Source organism: Sinocyclocheilus anshuiensis, unplaced genomic scaffold, assembly GCF_001515605.1.
Source record: "Sinocyclocheilus anshuiensis isolate Anshui unplaced genomic scaffold, SAMN03320099.WGS_v1.1 scaffold640, whole genome shotgun sequence".
NCBI lineage: Eukaryota > Metazoa > Chordata > Actinopteri > Cypriniformes > Cyprinidae > Sinocyclocheilus > Sinocyclocheilus anshuiensis.
Window position 1 is genome coordinate 305,594 of NW_015554127.1, and position 27,178 is coordinate 332,771.

At 37.8% G+C, this 27,178-nt stretch overlaps 1 protein-coding gene across 1 annotated transcript in view; it reads right to left on the reverse strand.

Moving 5' to 3' along the window:
* Positions 1-1,464: 1,464 nt before the first annotated feature.
* LOC107670184 (uncharacterized) overlaps positions 1,465-27,178 on the reverse strand; it is a 34,955-nt gene continuing 9,241 nt past the window's right edge. The window contains exons 2-3 of the mRNA XM_016462704.1: positions 4,536-4,587; positions 1,465-2,805 (exon numbers count right to left, since the gene is read on the reverse strand). Coding sequence (XP_016318190.1) covers positions 2,548-2,805; positions 4,536-4,587 — 310 coding nt within the window. The 3' untranslated portion in view covers positions 1,465-2,547. The remainder of the gene's footprint in view (positions 2,806-4,535; positions 4,588-27,178) is intronic.

Sequence of the window (27,178 nt, forward strand, 5' to 3'; positions counted from 1 at the left end):
TGGTTAGTCTGTTCTGTTTGTAATCATATCACTGCTTGTTTAAATGCAGCTTGTTGAAATGCAGTTTTAAATTGTCTGCCTTTTTGGCTTATAGATGTTCAGTTCAGTTTAGTGGATTTTAGTTTGATGGCATATATAGCTGGCTGTTAATAGCGGTAATAAAACGTTAATGAAACCTCAGATCAGAGTGCGCTTGGATTCTGATATTTCTAGAAGTCATTTCATTTTAAGCCTCCACCCATTTGCTATAGGACCCAACTAACCTTTGAATCTACTTTATTACAGTTTACCTTATCGGAACTTCTGCAGAAATACTGAAATCTGGGTCTTACGTAGAAGTCTTACCCCAGGGACCTCTCAGAGGCTCGAGTTACATTGAGCGTGGCCTTCCTAAGGAGAGAAAGATGAGGGTTTCACACGCCAGCTCTGTTTTTTTCACTATGCTTTGCCTCAAAAGCCTTCTGGATTACTACAGCACGGTAGCCATTATGAATTTACCTCTAGATCTATTAAACCCTCTCTTTTCTCCATATATAGTTTTTAAATAGCCATTTTTACAGTTCAGTGGAAAGCTCAACTATGTACAGTTTTTAATCATGCACACGATGCGGAGCTCACTGCGGTCAGTGACATTTACTGTATATTTATATATGTGTAATTACCGGAAAGAATTTGATTATTCCTATAAAGAGATTGCATGTAATAAAATGTGAGCAGTGAGAGATGCCACTGCATATTTGAATAGTAAATGTCAATCATAAACTACCATGCATGGAAAGGGGACAATATTGGTCTAAATAAATGCATCATGAAGGCCTTACCTTCATGGACTTTACTCCTTTATCTCAATCCTATATAAAGGCCAGTGAAGATCGTGCCAATGTTACATCGACACATTTAAAGTTGGATTTTTTTATGGATATATTAATAATCTGATGGCAACTTATCTAAAATGTTACAGAGGTCATGGTCATTCATGTGAACTACCAGTGCAAACTGATCTGTTTGCACTATAATGCACCAATTCAGTAGAATGAGGCAGAGAACAAAAAAATAAAACCATTTTCCCCAGCGAATGGAGCACATGTATGTTACTTCTTGGATATCCGAGTGAAATAAACGGCATGCTATTTATTAGGGGTCCTGATCTCCCTGTCCAGGTCTGTCTTGCTAGAATGGCTGGCTAACTGTAACATTGTTCTGCATATTTTTTACATTTATCAGGTCAAATGCATACACTTTACTCCTGGTATAAAACACTCCATCTCAGTCCTGTGTTAAGGCAGATGAAGATTTAAAATTTTAAAGTCTGAATTTTTAAAGATATTAGAATCTGATGTCAACTTATCTAAAATGTTATATGCATGAGGTCACATGCATTTGTATAAACTATTATTTCGATCCTAAAACTGGAGAAAACGTCTTTGTCCTACATGAAGAAAACTAAAAGGCCTGAGCGTAGTATTTAGTGTAAACATAAGGTTTATTGCAATGTGCATTTTGCATCCATAAATTGTTAAAAAAAAAAATTTAAAAAAATACCATGGACACAATGAAGCAACAATACCCATGTTTCAAAAAGACTGCTGTCAAAAAACTTTTCCCTGTGAAAAGTTCCACATGGTCCTGTTGGCTTGTAAGTATCAGGCAAGTCTTTGGTAGTTAGAAAACACAGTTAATCTGAACACATGTGGCCCTCTTCAGACACCATCGTGCCTGTTATTTGGTTGGCATAGAAGGTCAACATGTCAACAGAACATTTGCGGCAACAATATCCACCCCTCACCTCCGTCCGTTTCAGGACATTTCGCTTTACATCAGTTGCTAATTTACAGAACTATGCAAATGTATACAGATCTTCATTCCCACAATAAGAAAAAAAAAAAAACTTTTACACATTTACACAAGTTGATTTTTGTTCCATTTCAAAACACAAACAAGCAATAATCCCCATAAGCAGCAGGCCCCATCTGCAGAGATACAAGCGATGCTATACAAATCATATGGCAGGAGTCACCGCTGTGGACGAGAGGACCAGTGCTCCGTACAGGTCCGTCTAGAACATCCTTAACTACAGGAGCTAAGAAATGCCCACAGTACTAGGGATCAGTGACATGGAGGGCATGAACGCGAGTCCCGTATAGCTTGCGTCAGGTGGGGCTGTGGGGACATCTCATAGGGACGTACATTTCCTTGGCTTGACTTGGATAGGCCGAAGATACACTCTCGGCCAGCTCCATCAGGCAAACCTCTCTCCGTCTCTTCATGAGAGGGACCAAGGGAAAGCAAGGCTGGGCCCCCTTCCTAGCAAGGGGTACATCAGTCCCGTTGTACAGTAACCTCAGTCGGACATCTACATCACTCTCTCTTTTCCGCGTTAGTCCAAAGAGATTGTCAGATATTACCGATCTAGGCCACTTGTACGTCGTAAAACTTTCATTTCAGGTCAGGTTTTCATCTGTACAGCCAGCTTCATCTTGAAGTTGCATATCTGGAGGTCCATTTCAGGTGAGAGCTGTGGCTCTGCCCGCCCCATGGCAGAGCCACTTATACAGCAGATCCCGTGCTGTTGTACTGGTGCTCGCCATCCTCGGAGGACCCCAGCTCCTGAGGGTCCAGGGGGAGGCTGGAGTCTGAGGGCAGATGTGACTGAAACTTCTCCAACTGCTCTGGGCTCGCCAGGTTCTTCAGCAGGCTGTTCTCACGCTCCAACTGGTTGTTCTTCTCTGCCAGTTCCTTGATCTGCTCTTTCAAGATCTCAACTTCCTCCCTGACTGCATACATTAAGTGATTCTTTACAAGATCCTATGAGAAAAGAACAGGGAATTGAGTTTTCATGATCGCACCAAAACATCTGACTATTAAGTACAATGCAACTGATCTATTTGCACTGTAATGCATTAATTGAGAAGAATGAGGCTCAGAACATAAATTCTAATTTTTCCCAGCTAATCAAGCATGTATTTTACTCCTTGGACAGCCCAATGATCTAAACTACATGCTATTTATACTACATGACTTGGGGAAGTCGTGGCCTAATGGTTGCAAAGGTTGTGGGTTCGAGTCTCGTACCAGCAGGGATTGTAGGTGGGGGGAGTGAATGTACAGCGCTCTCTCCCACCTTCAATACCACGACTGAGGTGCCCTTGAGCAAGGCACCGAACCCCCAACTGCTCCCCGGGCGCCGCAGCAAAAAATGGCTGCCCACTGCTCCGGGTGTGTGTTCACGGTGTGTGTGTGTTCACTGCTGTGTGTGTGCGCACTTTGGATGGGATAAATGCAGAGCACTAATTCCTAGTATGGGTCACCATACTTGGCCACATGTCACTTCACTTTCACTTTTTTTTCACTTTCACTTTATTAGGGGTCCTGATCTCACCATCAGGGTCTGTTTTGCAATATTAACCAGCTAACTGTACATTATATTCTACTTTTTTTAATGTGAATCAAGTTAATTATTCAAATTGGCTCTGGATTAACAAATATTTACATCTATTGCAAGCCTCCTACTGTAAGAGAGCAATCTTAATACATGAATTATGGATCTGCACTTTAATTTACAGTTACATATTAATATTTAGTTTAAAAAATAGTCATTAGTACTAAATGGTTACAGAGTTTACTAGGAGGATTAAATGGGTTAAAACAAATACTTTTACTAAAAAAGGGAATAATAATTACAAATAAACGCATGTTTTTCTTTATTTTAGTTACATTTATCCATATCCTAATCTATAGCCAAGTTATTCAAATGTGGCTTGGGTTTAACAAATGTTTACATCTAAGACAGAGCTGTCTTAATACATTAATAAATAACTGTTTAAAGAATATTTGTACCAAATATGGTAGTTGTAGATATGATTTTGTCACCTATGTAGTAATATTTAATACATATTTTAGTAAATAAAACATTACATTTGGTAAAAAATGTTGGTCCCACTTTATATTAAGTGGCCTTAACTATGTACTTACATTTAAATTGATCATTTGGTACAATGCACTTATTGTGTACATACATGTTTTTACATTGTACTTATATTTGACCCATCCCTTACACCTTAACCCCCCCTTAAACCCACCCATACCACCAAACCTGTCCCTAACCTTATTCGTTTCCCACCTCAATAGCAGCAAAAGTCTTTTGCAATACAATATGAACACAATAAGTACATTGTACTGATTTTTTGATGCAAGTACATAGTAGTGAAGGCGTACATAGTAGTTAAGGCCACTTAATATAAAGTGGGACCAAATTTTTGGATACAGATGTTACTAGGGGGGTAAAACAAAGACCTGTTTTAAACAAAAAGTTGCATGGATTGTTGTATGGTGACCTTTGACTTTTACTGCAATGAAGGTAGATGCAGCAGCTCTAGAGCGCGCCACAGCTCTGGTTACAACCTACATAGAAACTAGATACTTTCCGCTGTGCTCCTACAGTCATGAGCTCATTCTAGTAGGCAAAGACTCTAGAAATATATCCTTGAAAGGGACTTTGCTAGTAGGGATCTGATCGTGGTGTTAAAAGAACTTACCATTGCTTGTTCGATCTTGTTGTCAATTGCCACAACGCTTGCGCCAGAGGCACTGCAAAAGACAAAGAAACCAGGTATTAGAAGGCAGTTCATGCGCTGCAGTAGTAAACAAGCTCTGTTGAAGCGCAGTGAACGAAGCGAAGTAAGATTTATGTCCGAGATGCAATCCCTATCGTCTGTCAAAAAAAAAAAAAAACATTCTATAATCCCATAAAATCGGCCTACCTGTTGTCTAGTTTGACCGACACTACATCCCCTCCTAGGAAGGATGAGAAGAAGGAGATGGAGAAATTGTGCAGCTGATAGACTGCGAGCTCCATAGGCGTTTTGAACATCTCCGTGCTCATGTTGAGGACAAGACCCGTCTGAATAATACTTCTCGCCACGTTTGCGACTCGTTTGAACAACGTGCTAAGATCCTGGTTGTTATTGCTTTCGTTGCTCTTGCGATATGCAGAGAGAAGCCGGGCGCTACGAGTTAACTAGGCGCGGTTTCAGCGAAACACTGTTGGCTAGTGATGCTATTTCTGCCGCAGCGGGGCTTTTATAGTCGCCGCGGTGACGGCGTATGACGCATGCATATATTATTCAAATGAGGCTAGTGGCATAGATTTTCTTTCTGCTCTCGCACTGAACTCGATCAAAGAACACACAGCATGAAGCAGCAGCAAGCCGCAGGACAACCCCTCAAAACACATCAACACAAACAAGACACGCCATTAACAAGTGTTGCAGTGTTACTTGTTGCAGCATTATGTTTTGATAATTGATACGTTTTGCTGAGTTATGACACGCCTCGCGAAATAGATAGTCCACGAGAATGCATTTGCCTTGTCACTGAGGAACAACATGTTCCTATAAACCTCAGTAATTTGTTGCATGGTAATATCAGCAACTGAACAGTTTATTAGAGTACATTTACAGAGTCGGTCTTTCGGTCTATGCCTGCAGGTCTTCGGAAGTGTACAGTTTTGCAGTTGACAGCTCGGTTTGGGAACTGGATGGGAAATGAGTTGAACTTTCTCACAGTACTTTCCACAGTGTGTAACTTCAGCCTGTAGTGCCTCTAGTGGGCAAACTGTGTATAACAGACATAAACACATGCTCAACCAAAAACACTGTCTGAAGGTTGGGATCACTTTTAGATATTAGTCAATAAACTGGTGTTTGCACACTCGGAATGTAAACAAACTATGTTTCATTGTCCGTTAGTTCAGTTTTTAACGTGAAAGCTCATAAGCTCATACCAAAAGCATGACAACAGCAATTATGTCCTTAACAAGTACATTGTACAACGTTCCAGTGATATAACAATGTATTTAGACATATAGAAAGCACACCATAAAATAAATAATACAATTTAGAATCCTGCTAAAATCAACTTTGTGAATAGGAAAAAAAAAGGTGCATCATGAGACACATTTTTCAGTGACTTGAGCAGACTGAGTCTGATGGGAGGTTTCCTGAAGTAACACTTCTAACTCACTTTAAATTATATAAACTTAAAAAAGGTAAAATGTTAGTTAATCAGATAATGTTCTTTTTAACCCTGTTACAATAGCATATGACTAATTAAATTCATAATTATTATGAAGAAGTATAAAAGCAAAACTGGAGTCTCAAATTTGTTCTCTATCCCTTTTTCTTTCTCTTGTTAATATTGTTGCATATTATTGGTAAATATAAGGATGGGATGTGCTAGCAACATTACACAATGTTTCTGCAATGCTATGAAAATGCATTTATTATGTCACAAAATGACTCTTTACCACACTCTAAAAAATGCTGGGTTGTTTCAACCCAACTTTGGGTCAAATATGGACTAAACCAACATTTGGGTTAAAATTTTAATGTAAAAATTTAACCCAACAGTTGGGTTAGTCCATATTTGGCCCAAAGTTGGGTTGAAACAACCCAGCATTTTTAGAGTGTAGAGATCGACCGATATATCGATTTACCGATGTTTTTCTCGATATTTAAGCATTTTACAATAATCGGATATCGGTTTTGTAATATCGGATAATCGGATTATATAATCATTATTTCGCTAATAAACATCTAAATAAATACATCTCTATGGAAACTAATTTATTATCTCCACGAGCGATCGCAGTTTGAGTATAGTTCTGTGTAACTGCATAGATAAACTGCGCTGTCAGCAGGCATTTCATAATCTAGAACGACAAAAACATTATTAGTAATTCTGATATAACATGCCAGTTGAGAAATGCAATAAAATACGATGTTTTGTTTGTTATATTTCAATATTCCAGAGAATATTATTCAGTGAATTAACATTATCCAGTGAATTATTCTTCACTCTTTAGCCTATTAAACAGCTTATAAACCTACTAAAACTGTAGTTTAAAATTAAGTTGATATGAATCCTTTCATTTATTTATTTTCTTCATTTGAAAACATTAGACCTTCTACATTTATTTTGCTTACTGTTAATATTAGTGTTGCTGCTGATGCTTTCAATAAATTTTTTTTTTATTGTAATATGAAGATTAAATTTAACATGAAAGACTGGTAATTTTCAACACTTTTTTTTTTTTTTTAAGATGGCTGAAAGGAGGAAAAACCAAAGTGAAATATGGACTTACTTCACTCAGTCATTTATTTACTTTATAAATATCGGTTCTGCATATCGGTTATCGGGCACATAAACACGCAAATAATTGGTATCGGTATCGGTTATAAAATATCAATATCGGTCGATCACTACTCTTTACTACAGTTTACAATCTATCGTCTATCTTTTCTGAGTGGAGCAAAAAATTGTCTAGATCCCAATGAAGCCCTTTGAAAGGTGATGGCTCAAAGTTGATCCTCCTAATGAGATTTCACAAAAAAGCACACATTAGTGACCGTAGTGCTGTCACTTTCCATTTCATGCAGAGTTAGCAATGCTGCCAGATTAGCATTTCATAGGGACGCTCCAGAAGGAAGTTAACGTCTTCTCGTTAACCACCAGGATACCCTCTGACGAATCGCCACACAGCAGCAAAACAGCAACGGACAGATTTCTGCAGCACAGTTGACTGGTAATAATAGAGAACGATCCATCAATACTGCATGGATCACGCAAAAGATCTGTTGATATGGTTGAACACCCTCAGCCCCACGCACAAAATTAGGAAATTTCAGCCTTGTCCCGGATCCATGCCGATTAATATGAGCTCGGTGCTTAACGCATGTAAGAGGAAAACTGCAGCCTGCCTACCACAACAGAGAGGAAAACGGAAGCAAAGAGATGTCCTCAGGGGTGTGAGCTCAACTTCCACCAAGCTCCATCCACCCACACAAAATGGACAACCCCATTACATGCAGATTTAGTGTAAGGTAATAGTATTCATTTTAGTGGCTTGATGTGACAAAACCAGGACAACCAGCCTCTCAAACATAGAGAAAACTGCATACATTACATTCCAGTGGAACAAGGATGTAATGTACTTAGAACTTGTTTGGGATTGGATAAATAAAGCATTAATAATGGAATAATGGAATAATGCATTGTTGTGATGCAGCGAGATGAGCAAACAGATGCTTCATTCAGCTGCCACTCCAAAAAAAAAAAAAACCTGCGCATCACAGTAAACACAGATGTGCCATGGTACAGTATGTCTCCATCTGTCACCATGGCCAGGGTGGAGATGTCCCAGCCTCGCTCCGATAAACAAATCCTTTATACTGCTACTACACAGTTTAAAACAAGGTTTGAAACTTTAAGACCGGACTTAGTGTATATATTACGTTCAATACAGAAATGCTAATTATTTACACTTGAACCCCTTATGCAACAAAACTTAATTTACTAAAAACCCACAAAAAAGTTTTCAAAACACACCTAGCCATAATAGGCAAACTTGGTTAGCCTTTGCATACGTAGGGACACACCAATCATTACTACAACGGAATGTGTGGAATGACACATTTTCAGTCCGTCAAGTTTGCATTCTGTGAATAGCTGCTGATATGAAGTCAAAAAAAGTCATCTAGTTTACTTGGGAGGACAGCTAGAGAGAGAGCCTCACCAAACTGATGAATCAATTGTGTAAATAACACCATCTACAGTGTAAACTCTTGACTTTTTGTCATGCGAAATGAAAAAAAACAAGTTATGCAAGATGTGCATAACCCATCTGTAATTACTTTCTAACATGATACACAGCAGATGATGAATGGTCACGCACTTCGCTGACTGAAACGTAACGATTTTTGCACCTTGTAGAGCAAGACGTGCAGTATTAGCTAGTTTGAATGGTTAGACAAGACTAACTTTCCTGGCTCACGTTCACCCCTTTACAATTAATCCGCCAGCTGTCAGTAGTAATGATACACTCACACGACTCCAACATTCTTACACTTACCGCCTGCCCATCTTCTTAAATAGACTAGGTGAGTATAAAGGTGGCAAACTCATGGCTGTTGCTCTATGAGAAAGTCACTTAACTGCAGACACAGCCCGAGATGCAACTTTGTGACTCCAGCAGTGTGGATGCAGTAAAAATGTCCCATTCTCTCAGCTGGATGGGAGGGAGGTGGACATACAATGATATTGTGTCTTTTTCCCCCCTCTGTTCTCTGACTGTCTGACTGTTCTCGGGAGACAAATACCCAGAATTTCTGTTTTGCACTTGGCAAAGTTTGATTAGTGACTCTCATTGCGACATTATTGAGAGCAAAATAATGAGAGGATGATAAATTATTCAAGTCAACAAAAAGAAAATGCTATACAAATGAAGTCTCACTGTTTCAATCTGGAATTTCCAAGAATATCTCAGATGACGTTAAATTTCCATCTAAAATGTTCCATGTCCATTTATGGTATGTGTTTTTACAGTTTAAGTTCACTTTTGTTGAAAGTGAAAAGACATGTCTCAACTTTTATGTATATAGCGTGCTCATTTCTCAGCAGACAGCTTTGTTTTGTGTGTCTGAAAGGACTCATGCATGACTGCAAAAAAAGCAGTTATGCTGTACGTGCAGCGTATGGCTGGGTGTTTGTTTACCTACATAAAACATGTTGGTACAGGAGATGTGGATGATATATGTTATGTAAAACGAGATTAGGCATCCATTACTTTAATTCGCTGGATACAGTAAATTGTCTAATTGCCTGAGTCAAGAGCACATGAATAATTCTTACAGACGTAATTCAGGTCAGCCTGTGGGCAACGAAGGCGTTTGTTTGTTGGAATCTATAAGCTAAATAATGTTCATGTTCCAGAAGTAAAACCTTCCTTTTGAACATGACGTGCAAATGTGTATTTTTTAATGCTTGTTTTTCCCTCCTAAGGATGGCTTCCCATGTATAGTACTTTCACAGGAACCCTTGACTTGACCTACTTGAGTGTGAATACTGCGAGTGCCAGGTCCTGCCCTGAACAGCCAATAGGACGGGAATTTAGGCCAGATAGATACAGAACATTTGTAGGACTTTAAGCACTCAGAAGTTTGGGACTCAGATTTTTTAAAATTTATTTATTTTTTATTATTATCTTTTTTTTTAAGAAGTCTACTTTTGCTCACCAAGGCTGCGTTTAATTGAAAAAAAAAATACAGTACAAAAAAAGTAAAATAAGTAAAATAACTTTTCTGTATAATATTTTAATATTCTAAGTATTAATATACCTCAGTCTTCAGTGTCACATGATCCTTCAGAAATCATTAAGGTTTGCTGCTCAAGAAATATTTCTTATTATTATCAGTGTTAAAAACAGTTTTACTGCTTAATACTTTTCCCCAAGATTCTTTGATGAATAAAAGTTAAAAAGAAGAGAATTTATTTAAAATAGAAACCGTTTGTAGCATTATGAATGTCTTTACTCACACTTTTAAAATTGAATGAATCCTTGCTGTATAAAAGCACATATTTCTTTTAAAATAATAATAATAATCTTAAATGATCTAAATAATATTGACCCCAAACTTTTGATTGGTATATCATAGGTTTGATTGTACTGTAGTCCTGTGCAATGCTCATGAATGCACGCTCATATTGACATGGGATGATATGAGGTGCAAAACAAGTTATTATATCACTCATGCACTCAATTTCGTGCATTGGCTGACTGAGAAATTATGAATGGTCAGAATGTCAATGGCACTGTTATACTACTATTATAGCGCATGGAGGAGCTGCTTACATAAGACTGAACAGTTATAAAAGCCCCTCTACTCATACAGCAAGTATTATCAGGTGTTTGTACCTTTTCGGCCCAGGTGTGTCACATATCCGACCCTCTTTGTTGCTTTGCTATCTGTCTAGACAAGACTCAGTGTGGACGCAGTGCCTATGGGTTATATTAACATCTCTGTGGTTACTCAGTTTCCAACGGGCCTCATGGAAATTCTGCACAGTCTCCACTAAAGGCCCAGTTTGTTCATGACAGAAAGCCCGAGTCTGTAATACATTGAGTCAGCCACTTGAGACTGTTGCGGACATTCACAGCCCCTATTCCTGCTGGATATTTACGCCCGCTTGAGTTCTGTGTCTTTACCCACTAAAGAGAATCTACTGCCATCTCCTGTTATATGGGCTCATACAGGTTTTTATGCATCTATTTTCCGATTCACAAAGAACAATTCTGGGATCATCCTGAATTGCTAAAATAAAATAAAATAAAATACTGTTTGAGAATTTGGGCTTGGTAATATTTTTTTTCTTGTGATGCAAAGCTGAATTTTCGAGAAGGGTCTGGCTGCAGCTGGCGCTTGCACTCTCAGACGTGCACTCTCAGGCTTGCACTCTTTTGGAATTTTCAGCATCATTACTGCAGTTTCCAGTGTCACACGATGCTTCAAAAATCATTCTGATATGCTGATTTTCATATTTATTTGTTGATAGGAGCAATTAAATATTATGTAACGTATCATTCAGATACAAACATGTTTTGACTATTGAATGCACATTGCAGTCTTATTACTGCGCATGCAAAATGTTATGGAAATGATTACTGTTCCATGTCTCCATTTTCAAATTACGTAACCAATTAAATCAATCTGACTGATGCATGTAAAGTGCATGTTAAAGTTTGAAATGCAGGAGTAACACATGAAGTAGGGTATAGAGAAAGGTTCAGTTATGTCAGTCTTTCTCTAAATGGGAGTGTCGATGATTTAACTGGTGCTAAAGGTAAAGTCACTAAATGGAATTCCTAAAATCCTGAACACTCCCCCATCTTTCGTTGATCAGTCAAACAGATATTCCTGCCCTAAAGTCATGCCATTGAATAAACCAGTGATTTTTGTGTCGGCCTGGGGTGCTTTTCCCATACAACAAGGTAACTCGCTGTTTAACTACCATAGTATGATGCATCGCTGGAGGAACAAACTGGCTAGTCACAACTGTTTCCAAAAAATGCTTCTTGGCGTAAATCTATGAATATTATTGTCTTGGCAATAAACTAGGTAGAAGAGAGTATTTAGCACTGACTGACATAACGTTCAAGAAGATTGTGTCCTTTTCAGAAAATGTGCACCAAGATGTGAGCTTAAATCAAAGTAATGGAGTCCAGTGGGAGAACCTACGCTCCAACAAAAATTGGCAAGGAAGGAAATCTCGGCTCGGCAAGGAAGAGCACATTCCCTCAGAACGTGGGCCTTGTGTGACCCAGAAGGCTTATGCAACCAATCTACAGCCAGGTCATAAAGTCATTGCCAGTGCAGCAGTTCCTCTACAGCAGTGAAATCATAAAATGTATTAATATTTCTGTATATGTTCCGTCTATGTTTTTCCTACCAGTGGTTTTCCACGTATCAAAATAATTACTAATATTAAAGTCAGCATTGATGTCATCATTTTAAATGTACAGTCAACCTTTTCCTATCAATGTTTTTCCACTTATTCAAAATAATTACTAATATTGAAGTCAGCATTGATGTCATCATTGTAATTGTATACTGTCTACAATACAAACTTGTTTTAGGTTGTTTTCTTGATGTGATTTTATTCTAAAGTTCACACACACAAATTATTATTATTATTATTATTATACTGTAATATAGATTTAGGAGGTGAGAGCTGTAGAAAGTGTCATTTATGGTCACTTAAGGCTGCAACTCAACTTTTGCCCCGATTTTCCCACAATTTACAGTTTGGATAAGTCAATGCTAGTTGCCAAAAGTCAGAGCCAGTCTGCAGATTTGAGTTGACAGATTCCACAGAAAATTGGGTAGTCTATGATGGTCACAGACTCTGATTTTTTAGCTTAGACTATGAATCTATCCAGTCGGAGGATATCAAACACATTTGATATTTTCAGCCGATTTTAGAGCACACATTGTTTTAATTTGTCAAGTTTCTCCTAGCAACAAGGTGCATGTTTCGGCATGAGTTTATTGTGTTTATTGTGTAAACAACTCTAAAGTCGACTAGTGTGTGATCCTCAGTCGTGTAGTGTATGATAGCCAGTTTTCCTCTGTGACTATTTACAAAGTCAATAAGTGTATGATGTGTAGCATTTTAAAATCTGTTCAGATTTTAAAAGTGGTGTAGTGTATTCCAGCCTTTATAGTCTGAAGGTGGTCTGACGTGAGCCACAGAGACAGTGACTTCCCTGCCTGCAAAGTGGCAGCAATACAAGCAAAGCCCCAGTGTTCTGGCCTCAGAAGATAAGTGGACATGCCAGGAGGAGGGTGGAGCATAAGGCATCTGATGTCAGAGCACGGTCATTACATCCGCTTTAACGTAGATCAGCTGGCATCAACACAATGAGCCTGGCAACGGGCCTCCTGCTAAATCTATTCATTAGTGCATCTCATCTCAACTGAAAACAAAACGTGTGTACGTGTGTGGAGCGGTACTAATTTATTTTATCAGGTACGCTTCAATGTCTGTTGGCTAGGGAAGTGCCTGTTTGTATTCTCTGCGAACAATGAGGCTTGAAAACGAAAGTAAATCCATTTAAAACATAATTGCGTTCATTTGTGCAATAAAAGGGCATCATCCAAAGCGTCTGTATTCATTAGATTAATACTGAGAACAATCATTCTTTATTTACTTTCTTGCATTGTATAATCTGCACTGAAAGAATCTGTCCATATGAAGTTGTCACCGGATGGTTTCCAAAGACAACACAGGCAAAATGCCTTTGACACAATTGAACCATAAACCTTAAGGCAAACACCGATGTCTAAATAACTAAGGAGCAGGAGCAAAGGTCAAGAAATAGTGTTATCTCGCATGCATGTTGACATCACAGCACACAATAATGGCACATTCAAAGATATACACAAACAGACAAGAGTAATCTACACAAAATCATCTCACTCTCAGTCGATATCAGACCGGATGAGATCCATGTGTTGGCTGAAGTCTGAATAAAGCTGGCAGCCTGGCAGGGAAGATTTACAGCACCTGGGCCGCCTCAAACTCACAGCCCCAAACTCATTCCTCTGTCTTCATCATGAATGGATCCTAGCTAAGAAAGGAATTTCCCAGAAATATGGCAACCTTGTTCACCCTGAGCCATAACCGCCATCTGTGCCTGAGTACAGGTGTTTGTGCACTTATTTACCATTATGTACAGGTATGTGCATTCAAGCAATTACCTCTGCAGAATGAAAATGTGTTATCTTGAGGCTTTGTGCATTCTTAATCTCCTCCACACAAAGGGATTAAATCGTTTAAAGGTATGAACTGAAAGATGATACATGTGCAGGTAGAAGAGGCGGTGACGTAAAAGCTCTGATCAAAGTCAACCAACCGGACAGAAATGCGTAGGTCAACTGAACGCTACAGAGATGTGTTTATCTGATGTGCATGCTTTTTTACACATAGGCAGCGTTTGAGCCAATTAGCTGTCAGCATATCTCCAGAACAATCTAGAAGCATAGTCAGACTTGAGAAAGTTGTCCAAAAAATGGTGATGCGCTGGCATGCAGCCACTTTTGCAGAAACACGTGATGTTCAGAGCAGTCAGGGGAGGTGGACACCATACACAACATGATACGAGGCTTTTCTGAACTCCAGTGAGGTCGCCTATTGGCCTCAGATGATCTTAGGTTATCTAACGTACATCGTTAGGAATGAATTATGCAAATCAGGTCATGTCGCTCGCACACCCACCAATTAGTGCTGAATGCATTTTGCATGGTGGAATTTCTGATCTTGCATTTAGCAGACCAACACAATCTGCTGTACTTTACTGTGACTGTACAGCACTGGTGGAAGCAACTGAATTGACTCTTTAAAATGAGATAGTGTGCTTGACTAAACTGAATTGTTTAAAGATTGTAAAAGAGTTATTGACTAACACTCTGATTTTTGCACTGAAATACTCTGTGCAATCATGGCACAACTGTTCATTTCCTCCATAATGTGCCAATAGTGCGTGTTGAAAGATCGTTTCTGCATGCAACAGTTTGACTCTACCCTGCAAACTCCAAATACTGAGATTGAAACAGATCAATGCCATCAAGAATGTCTTTCGAGACATTGTTTGCAGTTCTTAGTCACTGTAAAAACAAGGCAGTTAATAGAAAGCCTGTTTCAATCTAATGCAAATACAAAAGGCACAAGCAAGTTTAGTGTATTTGCACACAAAGAGTTTTACTTTCTCTTTCTCTTAGTCACTGTCCTGATTATTTCATTTAATTCAAAATTATTAGATAGTATTAGATATTATTAAAAAATAACTGGATTAGATCCAATATACAGTATGGCAGAATGCTAAAGATCAGGAGCAGTGAAGGATGTCCTGTTCATATGTCACTATACTATCGGAGCTTTCCATGTTTACAGAAACTGATATCTCTGCATGGCCCTTATTCGTATTTAAAATACCGCTTTCTTTTGTTATTTTCAGATATGCAGGCACACAGACATGGTTTTACATAACAGTGAACAGAGTCAACTGCCACACCCAGAGTAATGCAGAAGTGCAGAAGGCCATTTTAAAACAGCAGCTGCATCTAAATTTGTTCTGTTTTGAGGTCTTTTTAAAGGTATTACCACATAATGTATTTTAACATTCTCATTTTTTTTCCTCAGTGCGTACTCAACACAAATTAAGATACATGCCATGTTTCTAGTGTTATTGTGGATGATTCATCCAAGCAAGGTATTCTTAATAAAAAAGAGTCCTTGTAATCAATTACAATGGAATAACTGCTGCTTCTCTGAGGCAACTTTCCTTTTATTTTGACAACACTTAGTTACAAAGCCTCTAGAGGGACATGGTGATGGAAAAAATATGAGATGGAGGAAAAATGATAATGAAATGTTTTTGCGTTCACTCACAAAACCTGCGTTCCCCTGAGAAACTTTGCATTTGCTTGCAAAACTTTTGCGTTCGCTTGCAAAACCTTTGGGTTCTTTATTCTATTGCGTTCCCCAGAGAAGCTTGCTCACAAAAGCATTTAAATACAGTTGTTCCTCCTACCTCATATTATATCCATCACCATTTTCTCGAGGGACTGAATGCGAAGTTTCTGAGGGAGTGAAAGCAAAAGCATTGAAATATAATTATCCCTTCTGTTTCATTTTTCACTATCAATATTTCCCTTTAGGGGCTCCATACTTACTCCATGTGGTGCTATTAGATCATTTAGGCATTCCCAAAGGAGAAAAAAAAGTCCCACCCCTTTTTCCTCATTGAATATTCCGTTTCACTTGGAAATCTGAGAGATTTCTGTCACTCCAGTGACAGTCTACGCAACTACAACTTTGAGGCTTCAAAAAGTTAATAAAAAGATTGTAAAACTAATCCATATGAATTGAGCGGTTTAGTCCAAATTTTCTGAAGACACTCGATCACTTTAAATGAAGATCAGATTTAATTTAGGCTTTTATTCACATATTTACATTACTTCATAGGTTCTTACAGAAGCTCAAACATACTGCGTAAAACAAGAGAATGAACCTCATTAGTTCTCGCACATCCAGCAAGCATGCTTGAGCTTCTGTTTGCCATAACTGATGTGTGCATTGATTAATGTTTATATGTAATTTGTTCATTATATAAAGCATTTGAGTCTCTTCAGAAAATTTGGACTAAACCACTCAATTCATATGGATTAGTTTTACAATCTCTTTATGACCTATGGGAATCATCAGTGGTAGTTGCATAGACTGTCAATGGAGGGACAGAAATCTCTCAGATTTTATTAAAAAATATCTTCATTTGTTTTCCGAAGATGAACAAAAGTCTTATGGGTTTGGAACGTCACGAGGGTGAGTAAATGATGACAGAATTTTTGGGTGAACTATCCCAATAACATTTTCATGGTGTGATTTGGTAATCGTCTCGCAACACGCACAATGACAGCCCAACCATGGGATAAAAACACATCTGGAGAGCTCAAGGACTGGAATTACAGCTGTAAAATGACAAAGGCAGAACCTCAGCTCAAACAACAGACTTCAATATAGCTGTCATTTCAGAAATATGCTTCAACACCTTCAGTTGCCCTAAAAGCATTTCTTTATGTTCGGAGTTGCACAATCTATGCCAGATCGTGAAGGTCAAGCACTTCCGCAATTGTCTACATACTAAGCTCATCCCGTCTGCGCTTTTGCTTATGCCCCTCCCTGCTCCGTGCTTTGCATGTCTGCAAATGTTTGCCTGTTGTCTGGCTCAGGTGCCATTTCTGGCGTGAGCGAATGTTTGTTGTGACACTGACAGTACCTGCAGGGTTATAACAAGATGAATCACTTCTACCTCGATACCTTCACCCTGTTGTTTATGAACCACTTTGACCAGTGTGCCATTCTCCATTGCTAAACAGAACTCTCTTCACTGTCCTCACGACACACTAGAAAACATGCATCATACTGTGGGGGAGCCTCTAAAGCCAGGCTCACTTCAAACGGCCCTGTGACATAAACATGATCATCAGCAGTTTCTCAGAAACTCTGCCCAAATAAACAGACCACAGGAAGAGACTTTACATGACCCTCAAATGAGGACAACAAGGAAGCCGGTGTACATGGGCCCACTCTGTGATAGACACTGGCATGGAAGTTGTGTTTTTTGCAGTGCAAGACCCTGGCTACTCTTTTTGCTCTCATGAAAACAAAGTGGATGAGTCCAACAAAATGAAGCAACTAAATTTGCTATCCTGCAGGTTTTCACGTTCGGAGCCAACTTGAAATCAAAACTGAACCTGTTTACTTTTTATAATAGACATTCCTAGTCCTGTTGTGAAAGATTCATTGGTGCATGTCATTCTGTCTTTCCAAGGTTTTTTTTTTGGCAAATATAATAAGTTAGTCTGTTAAACAATGTCAAAAAATAATAATAATTCCCATGCACTGGTCACTTTTAAGATTTTGGGCTAATTTGCTTACATAACATGTCTTCTTTCAGACTACCCTTACGAAAAAGAAGTTTATTCAAGTGTGCTATTAGTATACTTCTTTTAAACTAAAAAATGGGCTTTATGTACTTCTCAGAAATCTACTTAAAATGACATTTAGGTATACTTGACTTATACTTAGAAAATGTCTAAATATATTTGAGCTATACTTGTGTTCCTAGAATCCGTGTTTTCATTGTTATACAGTAGATGGTGCTAGTACACATCTTCTGTACAGAATTTCCAAAAACCACAAGTGAAGAAGAAACCGAAACAACAGATGCTTCCACATGTGTTCTAACACGATCATCAGACATAAAATAGTATCAAAACTGTGTAACGTTATGGAATAACATGTCGACCAATGAAGAGGTAATAACTGTCAAGCTTTGGGGTTTTGTTCGACTTTATTTATTATTGTTTTGATTATCATTCTGAATCCAATTCATAGTCTTTTTTCTGCTTTTTGTTCAAAATGTTGTTTATTTCTTTATTTTTTATTTATGAAACTTATCCACATTCAAGTGTTTAAAAAAAGAATGCATGAAGCTAGAATAAAATGTTTTTGTTTACAAGCAGATACCCTGTTCTTTTGATGTTTTGTATGTTCAGATATTCATGTAACAAAATATATACAAATTAATACCTAAATAGGGACATAGTAGTATACTTAAAGTATGATGTAAAGTTCACTTAAAGAAAACTTACGAGTATACTTGCAGTATAAAACTACTAAACTAGTAGTTTACTGAGACTATACTTCAAAGTGTACTAAAAATGCTACTACAAGTATTTAATTAGTAAACTATCAGTATACCTATAAGTTCACTTTTAGTATAGTTGCAGTACAAACTAAACATTTTGATGTAAACTAGTTGTGTACTCAAAGTTCACTACTGTTATACTTAAAGTATACTTAAAAATATACTTGAACTTTACTTAAGTATACTTACTAAAATAAACTTGAAGTATACTACTTTTTGGTAAGGGTAGTGGAAAGAAGTCACCTAAAATATACATTTAAATCAAATACAATACATACATTTTCTCAAAATCTTCTCAAAGTTAGTAGCACTTGCATACACCAAACGTTTATTTTGTTTTATTCCTGTATTCTGAAGGATTCCGAATTCATTCGCCTACAACATTTTATTTCTAAAAACTGTTTTTTTGTTTTTTTTGTGACAGTGTTTTCTGATTTATGAAGTGTTGATAAGAGATTCCAAATTAATTTCTGTAAAAACCTATAACTCCAATAAGTCAACAAAGTGAAACAATTAATTTTGAACCTGTTTTTGTCCAATATTTAGATTTCTGTTCTGGGAACACATGCATTTAATTGGATGTTTAATAAGATAATACTTCATTTTAATATTTAAACGTAATATTACGGAAAAATTGTAATACAAAGCAACAGTCTTAATGTACTGTGGTAATTATTTATTTTTTTTTTTTATTAGGGATGGCACAATTCTACTGTGTAATACTATTTTTTAAAGATCTTATCAGATAAAAGTTGTTATTCTACAGTTGTTCCAAACTAAATATCTTGTTTTGCTTGGAAATGTCACTTTAAGGAAGTAAAATGAGTTAAAAATGGGCAAAGTGTTCTTTATTTTGCTTTAGTTGTTGTTACTACTATTCTTTGAGAGCTGATATCGTGATTAATCCTAAAGAGTTTTCCGTGGTTTGAAGTGTGGGTGGTACAAATAAAGTTCTCTTCTGATCCGTGCGGTTATATCATTTGTCACGTGATGTAATCTCACATATAGTTTATCCGGGGGATGTCCTGTGTCTCTTTAAGATCTGGATGACTGAGTGTGAGAGAGAAAGACAGAAGCAGAGAGCGAGAGAGACGGAGAGTGCACACAGAAACAGGGAAATAAAAAAAAAATGAGGAAGAGAAAGAGGTGAGGTGGGAGGGCTTTCACAGCTGTTGTTCTGCTGTGTTTCCTCTTGATAGTGGACTTGGCTGTACTCCCAGTTCTTTAGGTAAAAGATTCAAAACACAATTTTTATGAAAGACAAGGTGGAAGTATGCAAAGCAACACTCATTCTGGATTTCCACCAATATATATATTTTTTTTTTCTCTCAAATTTATATGCATAATTGAGTTGTTTTACTTATATATTTTTAATATTTTAGAGGATAAGGCATGCTGCCTATTATTGTGGATATGTACTTTAGATACACAAGAATTAATTCCACCTTCATCCTTATAAAGCTGTCTCCCATCACATGAGTGAAAATGCTGACAGTGCTGACATGAGTTCTTATATCTAGATCAGCTTATGGCGCACACTTTAATTCTTTAATCTGTTCTTCACAACTGACCCTTTGCGAGTTGCACTTGGCCGGGATGTTGAAGGGAAGGAACCTATTCTAGAATATCAATTGAGGGGAACAAAAGCTCCCGATGGGCCCTCACCCATGATTCTCCAGGTGACCATGGCAACACTTAAAACCTGAAAGATAACGTTGTCTTTAATTTCAATGTGCTTAGAATGTCACTTGTAGACATTTGCCCAGGAACTCTAAAGAAATGTATAATGTTGAATATAATAATTAAAATAATTCTCAATACCCTTTCCTGCTTATTGCCCACATGCCTACATAATGGATTCCACTTCAGAACAGATATGCAAAGCACTGTTGCAGTTACAATCCATTTTTTTTTAACATGCCAAGGCATTTCTCTCATACAAGTCCAGTCTTTTACCCTCAGGTCAGACTGCCCTAGATGTATATAAGATGTAAGTTGCATTAGCAACTGTTACTAGTTAACATGTAATAGAAAGGTGTGTCTAATCCACAGTACAAATTTCCATGGAAACATATCCACTGTCAAGCTTATATCATCCAGAACTTTGGATTGATGATAAGTACATTAATCTCTGGAAATACAATGTAAAACATCTGTCTCAAACTACTAAATGACAACTAATTATTCTTTTGTATGTAACCTAATTCAACGCAACTCTTTTACATTTATGTCACCAAAGTGAAATTTTAAGAAATCAGTATATCAGAATGATTTCTGAAGGATGATGTGACACTGAAGACTGAAGTAATGACAGATTCAGCTTTACCAGGAATAAATTACAATTTTAAAATATTTTAAAATAGAGCATTAGTGTACAAATAGGTGAGAATCTCCGAATTACTGATAGAAAATAGATACAAGCCCACCTCAAATCAATTTCTGGATGCAATTCAGTTACAAGATGACCGAATTAGCCCACAAAAGAGTAGATCATTTTGTTGATTGACTAAGAAGAGCATAAGCCTTCTAATGACCTTGGTGTTGAGAAGACCAACACTATACAGTACTTGCTGAGATCCAGGAAATCAAAAACAGGAACCTTTCGAACCATACATATATTTATATATAGTACAGCTATATGGAGTAACATACATTAGCTCAGTGTGGAGCTTACATCACCATATTCGATGCTCATATTTTTAGAAAACCAGAGAGCATGGGGTTATGTCACATAAGTCAAAGGCACTCAAGTTCACTCTGCATTTTTTATTAGACAGTATTCTTCGCTGTAACCAGAATTGTTTGTCAGTTTCAAAAGCATAGGCCATATGAATATAAACTGAAACCACTGCTATCATAAATGCTACTTCTTAAGCTTAAATCACTCTTAAAAAAAATAAACAAATAAATAAATAATCTGCATGTTCTTGGAAAAAAAAATAAGGCAAAGTCTATTGAAAAGCTGATTGGCTCTTTCATTCCTGCTGTTGCCATATTGAGGTTTTATGATTTCCCCATTCATTTTTGTACAAGAGGTCCATCTCCTCATCCTGTTCTGTCTCTGGATAAGTATGTTAGTCTATGAAGACTAAATCATTCTTTGCTGTTATTGGACATCAGAGCTGCCCTTTTCTTTAACAAATGACACATCATGAATTGCAGGCCCTGGGAGATTGCAAATTTGGACCACAGCTCTTTAGTTTAAGTCCAACAAGAACCCAATTGCCCCTTTGGACAAGGCTAAGAGCAGCATGTTTCACATTCCAGATCCCAGTGTCTTTGATTTCTTGGCAGAGCTTCGTAAGTTACATTAGCCTGTCCCAGAGTTCACTGTTCTGTTTACTCATTTGTCTATTTGCATTTGCTTGCATGACCAACCCCATCATGATGATCCATGACATATCAGTGGAAAGAATGCTACCGCAAACGTGGTAAATGACAGTGGTAATTAGCACAACACAAGACGCAGAAGTGCAAAATAAACTACACGCTAACACTAGCCATGCATGTTTAACATGGAAGATACTGTAAACAATGGCTTACAAAGTGCGTCTTGTCCACACGTTTGATTCAGTGCCATATTTTATCTTCTCTGACTTCAAGGGATAGTTCACCTGAAAGTGAAATAAATGATTTTCTTTGAAGAATATCTTTGCAACGCTAGTACATTTAATGACGATAAATAAGGAATTGGGCTGTCCAGCTTCAAAATGACCAAAAATATCCCCAAAAATTAAATTAAATTAAATTAAATTAAATTAATTAAATTAAATTAAAATTAAATTAAATTAAATTATTAAATTAAATGTGGCTATAAATGTGATACAAATTATTCAGACCAGTTTTGTGAAATGACCAATTCAGAAGACATTTGTTACTTTTATAATAAACACTAATTAACAGAGGGCTATGGATGTTTTCAATGAATAAAGTCTTACATTTCGGTCTATTCCTCTCACAAAACTATCAAAAAACTTGATATAGAGCATAATTCATATTAAGCCATTTTACTATTCTTTTAAGCAAACTTTCTACAGATCAGACTGTACAAAAAAAGCTAAAGAGTAATTAAAATCACCTATTCTTGCTATTGCTGGATTGCGCAACCACATCCAGTTTACAAGAAGCCCAAGACTGAACTTGGTTATCATTTATCACAGTGACTGTTGGAGTCAATAAGAAAAGACAGAGCGGTCTACTGGCATGGGCATGTTACGGAAGGATACTTGGCAAAAGAGGTTTCAAAGGCTTTCCTGGAGGCCCGACCTTTTCCGATAAAAGGAGAGGAAGGTTTCTTAAGAACTACTTTGGGTTATTAAAGCAAACAAGTCGATTCAACTGAATAAAGGCAGAGTGATGAATCGGTGTTGTTGAAGTGACGGCAACAAACCTTAAACCTATGTAAATAAAGCTCGTACGTATCTGTTTAGGTTTAGCAGTGTCTAACAATTAGTCAACATCCCTTCGCTTAAGCACTCTGCGTTTATGGGAAGACACAGTGCCTTCCCTTCATCAAGCCTGACATTTATAATGAATTACGTGCTTATGGAAACAAATGTTTTGGGGTTGTTGAAATAAAACTGCTCCATGTATGTTATAAGTTAATGTAGGTGGCATCCATACCATATTCACTGTCCTGATTGAGTACATCAAGATGAACTCAGTTCTATTAATTTTTGAACACTGTGTATAATATGCATTTTACAAGCTTTGTATATTGACTCAAAGTTCCCAACATTATACTTTGGCAACCTTATGCACCACAAAACAATCTAAGCTTTTACTGCTTTTTTATTTTAACTGGAAATTGTTTGCCACGTGTATAGCCACACGCACACATATTATACTGCAACCTGCTGTACACATGCTCAACACACCAGTGCAAAGACGACTCAAAGTCCATTAGAGCTATGGTTTCCATAGAACAGTAGAACAGTACAGTGTTCTTGGCCATACATCAAGTGAAAATAGTTGTGATGTACCTTATAAAAGTGTTTTGTCAGGTAATCTAAAAATGTGCTTGGTAACAGCTAAATAAATTTGTTTTATTTAAGACAAAAATATTATTTAAAATGACTAAATCAACATTAAATTACACTGAGCAAAGCAAAAGCATAACAACTGCATGCTCACGTTGTGCATTCAACAGAACTGCAGTTCTATACAGAAACATATTGCCAGAAAGATGCCTTTTGACCCAACAATACGTGAGTATTTCACACTATTATTTTATGTTCCTTCATAAAAACCATGTTGATGAATAGGTTTAAAGTGCATTTCAACATGTTTTCTGCTTAGTTCCGCTCACTATGTGTGGAAAAAATAGACTCATTACCGAAACTCTACTTGCACCTTTTGTTACATTCCTGACACAGTATACAGAACTGCTCTGCTAGGGCGGACAGTGTGAATACTATAATCTGTTAATATGGGTGCTAAAATAATTACACGGTGCTTTGCGTGCGGTGTGAGAAAGGCCTAAGTCATGCACAGATTCGGCTCGGCCCACATGGGCTCCCAGGCACTGATATAACAAGGGCAAACGCTGCAGAGGGCAGACTACTGTTGACAGGTTCGGTCATTATCTCAATGGACATCATTAGCAGGGTGTGAGCAGATAAGACAATAAAGGCCAAGCACTTTTCACAGGGCTCACCTCTGTATCATCATATAAACAACTCCTGCTGATGCTTTCCATGTCATTCCATTCTCATAAACAAAGGCAAAACAAAATCACTGGGAAATATTAATACATGTCTCTTCATTTTTCATAAACGCACAGTTTAATATAATATAATATAATTAGGACTGTCAGTTTAACATGTTAATTTAATTAATTAGTTGTGGAAAAATAACGTGATTAAAATATTTTACGGCAGTTAACGCACCCGCCCCGCCCCCAGATCTGTACGTCATCTTACATTTCATTCAGTTGACTGTTAACAAACATCATGAAGGGTATCAGCTGTGTAGTCAGACTAAAAATCAAGATATTGGGCCAAATGCCGCTGTATGAGTTTTTGTCTCATATTTATATCATACGATAAGCGATATCACACGAGTGCTGTTTTTGTCCAGAATAGCACGAGTGCAAATGTGATTTTATTCAACAGTTCAGTAAATAAGAAGTTAATATTGTGCTATATTTTAAACACAAAGTTGTCTGTTTTTGCTCAGTTTGGCTGACGTTAACATTACCTATTAAAGTCAAAGCAGAACTGTCGTGCGTCTTCAAGCTACACACAGTAGGCTTGTTCGAGATGCATCGGCGCTGCGCAGATCGATCGGCGTATGACATCAAAGTACCGCAAGAGCGATTCAAAAGCTTTAAGAGTCGTCTGCTCTCTAATCGCACTCACGGTACTTTGATGTCATACGCCGATCGGTCTGCGCAGCGCCGATGCATCTCGAACAAGCCTAATTTCTGAATGAATCCGCGTTTTTAAACGAATCCTGTGAACCAATGATTCAATGGCTCATTCATAAAAAGAGACATTTACTTAATTCCTGAACTAATCAGCTGTTTGAACAAATCGAATGAATGAATGACTCAATGACTTACTCATGAAGACATTTACTGCCACCTACTGGTTTCTTATTTAGAGTATCATTTCATTAAAAAATAATGTCATATTTACATATTAATAAAAAAATGTATATTCATAAAAAAATAATTAAAGGGATAGTTCACCCAAAAATTAAAAATAAAAAAAAAGAAGAAAAAAACTACTTAAAGCTACTTTTTGTAATATCTATTGTAATGCTTTTCTCATGTAACACAATAATGGCTTTAAATTATCTTTTGTGGGTAATTTCTCAGCAAATTTAATGTGCAATTAATTAGATTAATTAATCGCCACACTGTGTAATTAATTAGATAAAAAAATTTAATAGATTTTAATAGAACAGAATTGGACTACTAATATGACTGTTGATGTATGTACATGACTTTAAGCATACTTTTCAAAAGTGCTATTTATTTATTTATTTGTAAATGAGAAAATATTGAGTGTATCTTTAAAATAAAGGCAAAAGGACTAGGGATTGTTTGTTCTTTCTACGAAATTACACAAGTGTTGAAAGCACTGGAAGTGGTGAAAGCTATTTCACTCCAAGACAGTTACCAGCAGAGATTTTTGAGGTCATGAAAACAAATGCCTTGGATGAAATCAAACTCTGGCCGCAGATCTTTTCAGAGTTTGTGCGATCATCTATGTTCAGTCAATGAATGTCATTTTTTCACATTCAATACTAAGCTGTACAATAGAATAACGTCTCGGTTACTTGTGTAACCCTCGTTCCCTGAAGGAGGGAACGGAGACGTTACGTCAGTCGTGACTGACGAATTGGGATCTCGCTCATATCCGCCAAGGTCAGCCATAGGTGGCGCTCCTGGACCACCAATGTGGACATCGTCTGACCCAGGGCCTGCGCTGTGACTTTCGCCGCCCTAAGCGCGAGGTCCGTCACAGTGCGAAGTTCCTGCAGCACACCTGGGTCAGCACCACCCTCGTGCAACTGCTTCAACGTACCCTCGGGCCGCCCCACCGTCGAGGGTGGTGAGGACAGAGGAGGCACCAAACCTGTTTGGGGCAGAAAAAGGTGCCTTCCAATACTTAGCGACCTCCTCATGCACTTTCGGGAAAAATGGAACCAGAGGCGGCTGCCGATGACCGGCTTGCGCCCCCCGGAACCAATCGTCCAGCCTCGAGCGTTCGGGAGAAGGAGGAGGCCCCCAGTGCAGCCCGACGCTCTCGGCGGCCCGGGAAAGCATAGCAGTCAGCTCTGGATCTGACTCGGGCAACGCCACCCTTCCTGACGGAGGCAGCACAGCCGAATCCTCATCTCCAGAGCCTAGCTCGCCCTCCGATGCAGGTCACGACTGACGTAACGTCGAACGTGACTGACTGAAAGGGAACTGTCCTTTCACTTTTGACTGCAGCGAAGGTGTTGTGTATAGTATATTCAATTAAAATGGCCTTGGGGAAAATAAGGATACAGTCCCTAATGTCTGCGATCAAAATGCGATTAAGTCTGCCTTGGCAGCCACTTCAACATGATCAGACCTCACTTTTGCCCTGAGGTAAACACAGCTGAAGCCATCCAAAAGAGTGTTTTATCAAGTCAACAAACCATGAACCCGTGAGGCTGTTTCACAAGCTACCGTGGCAGTTTTATTTCACAAGCAAATGGTCTGACCTCTCTTCTAATACTTTGGCCATACATTTTTGTTGAAGGCCTGCCAGAGTCAACAACATTTACCCCGCAGCAGACACCTTGAACACTGTCTTTAAAGGGACAGTTCACCCAAAACATAACAGTTATGTCATTATTGACTTACTCTTGTGTCATCCAAAACCTGGTGCACAAAAGATGGTGCACTGCCGTTCAAGGTTTGTGTTTGTTAAAAAATCTCTCATGTGCTTATTTATTTGATCAAAAATACAGTAAAAACTGTAATATTGTGAAATATCGTTTTTTTTTTCTCTCGACATAATAGAAATTTAAAAATTAAGTCGTGATCATGAAAACTAAATATTATTATGCTGAAAACCGTTTTTGTGGAAACTGCAA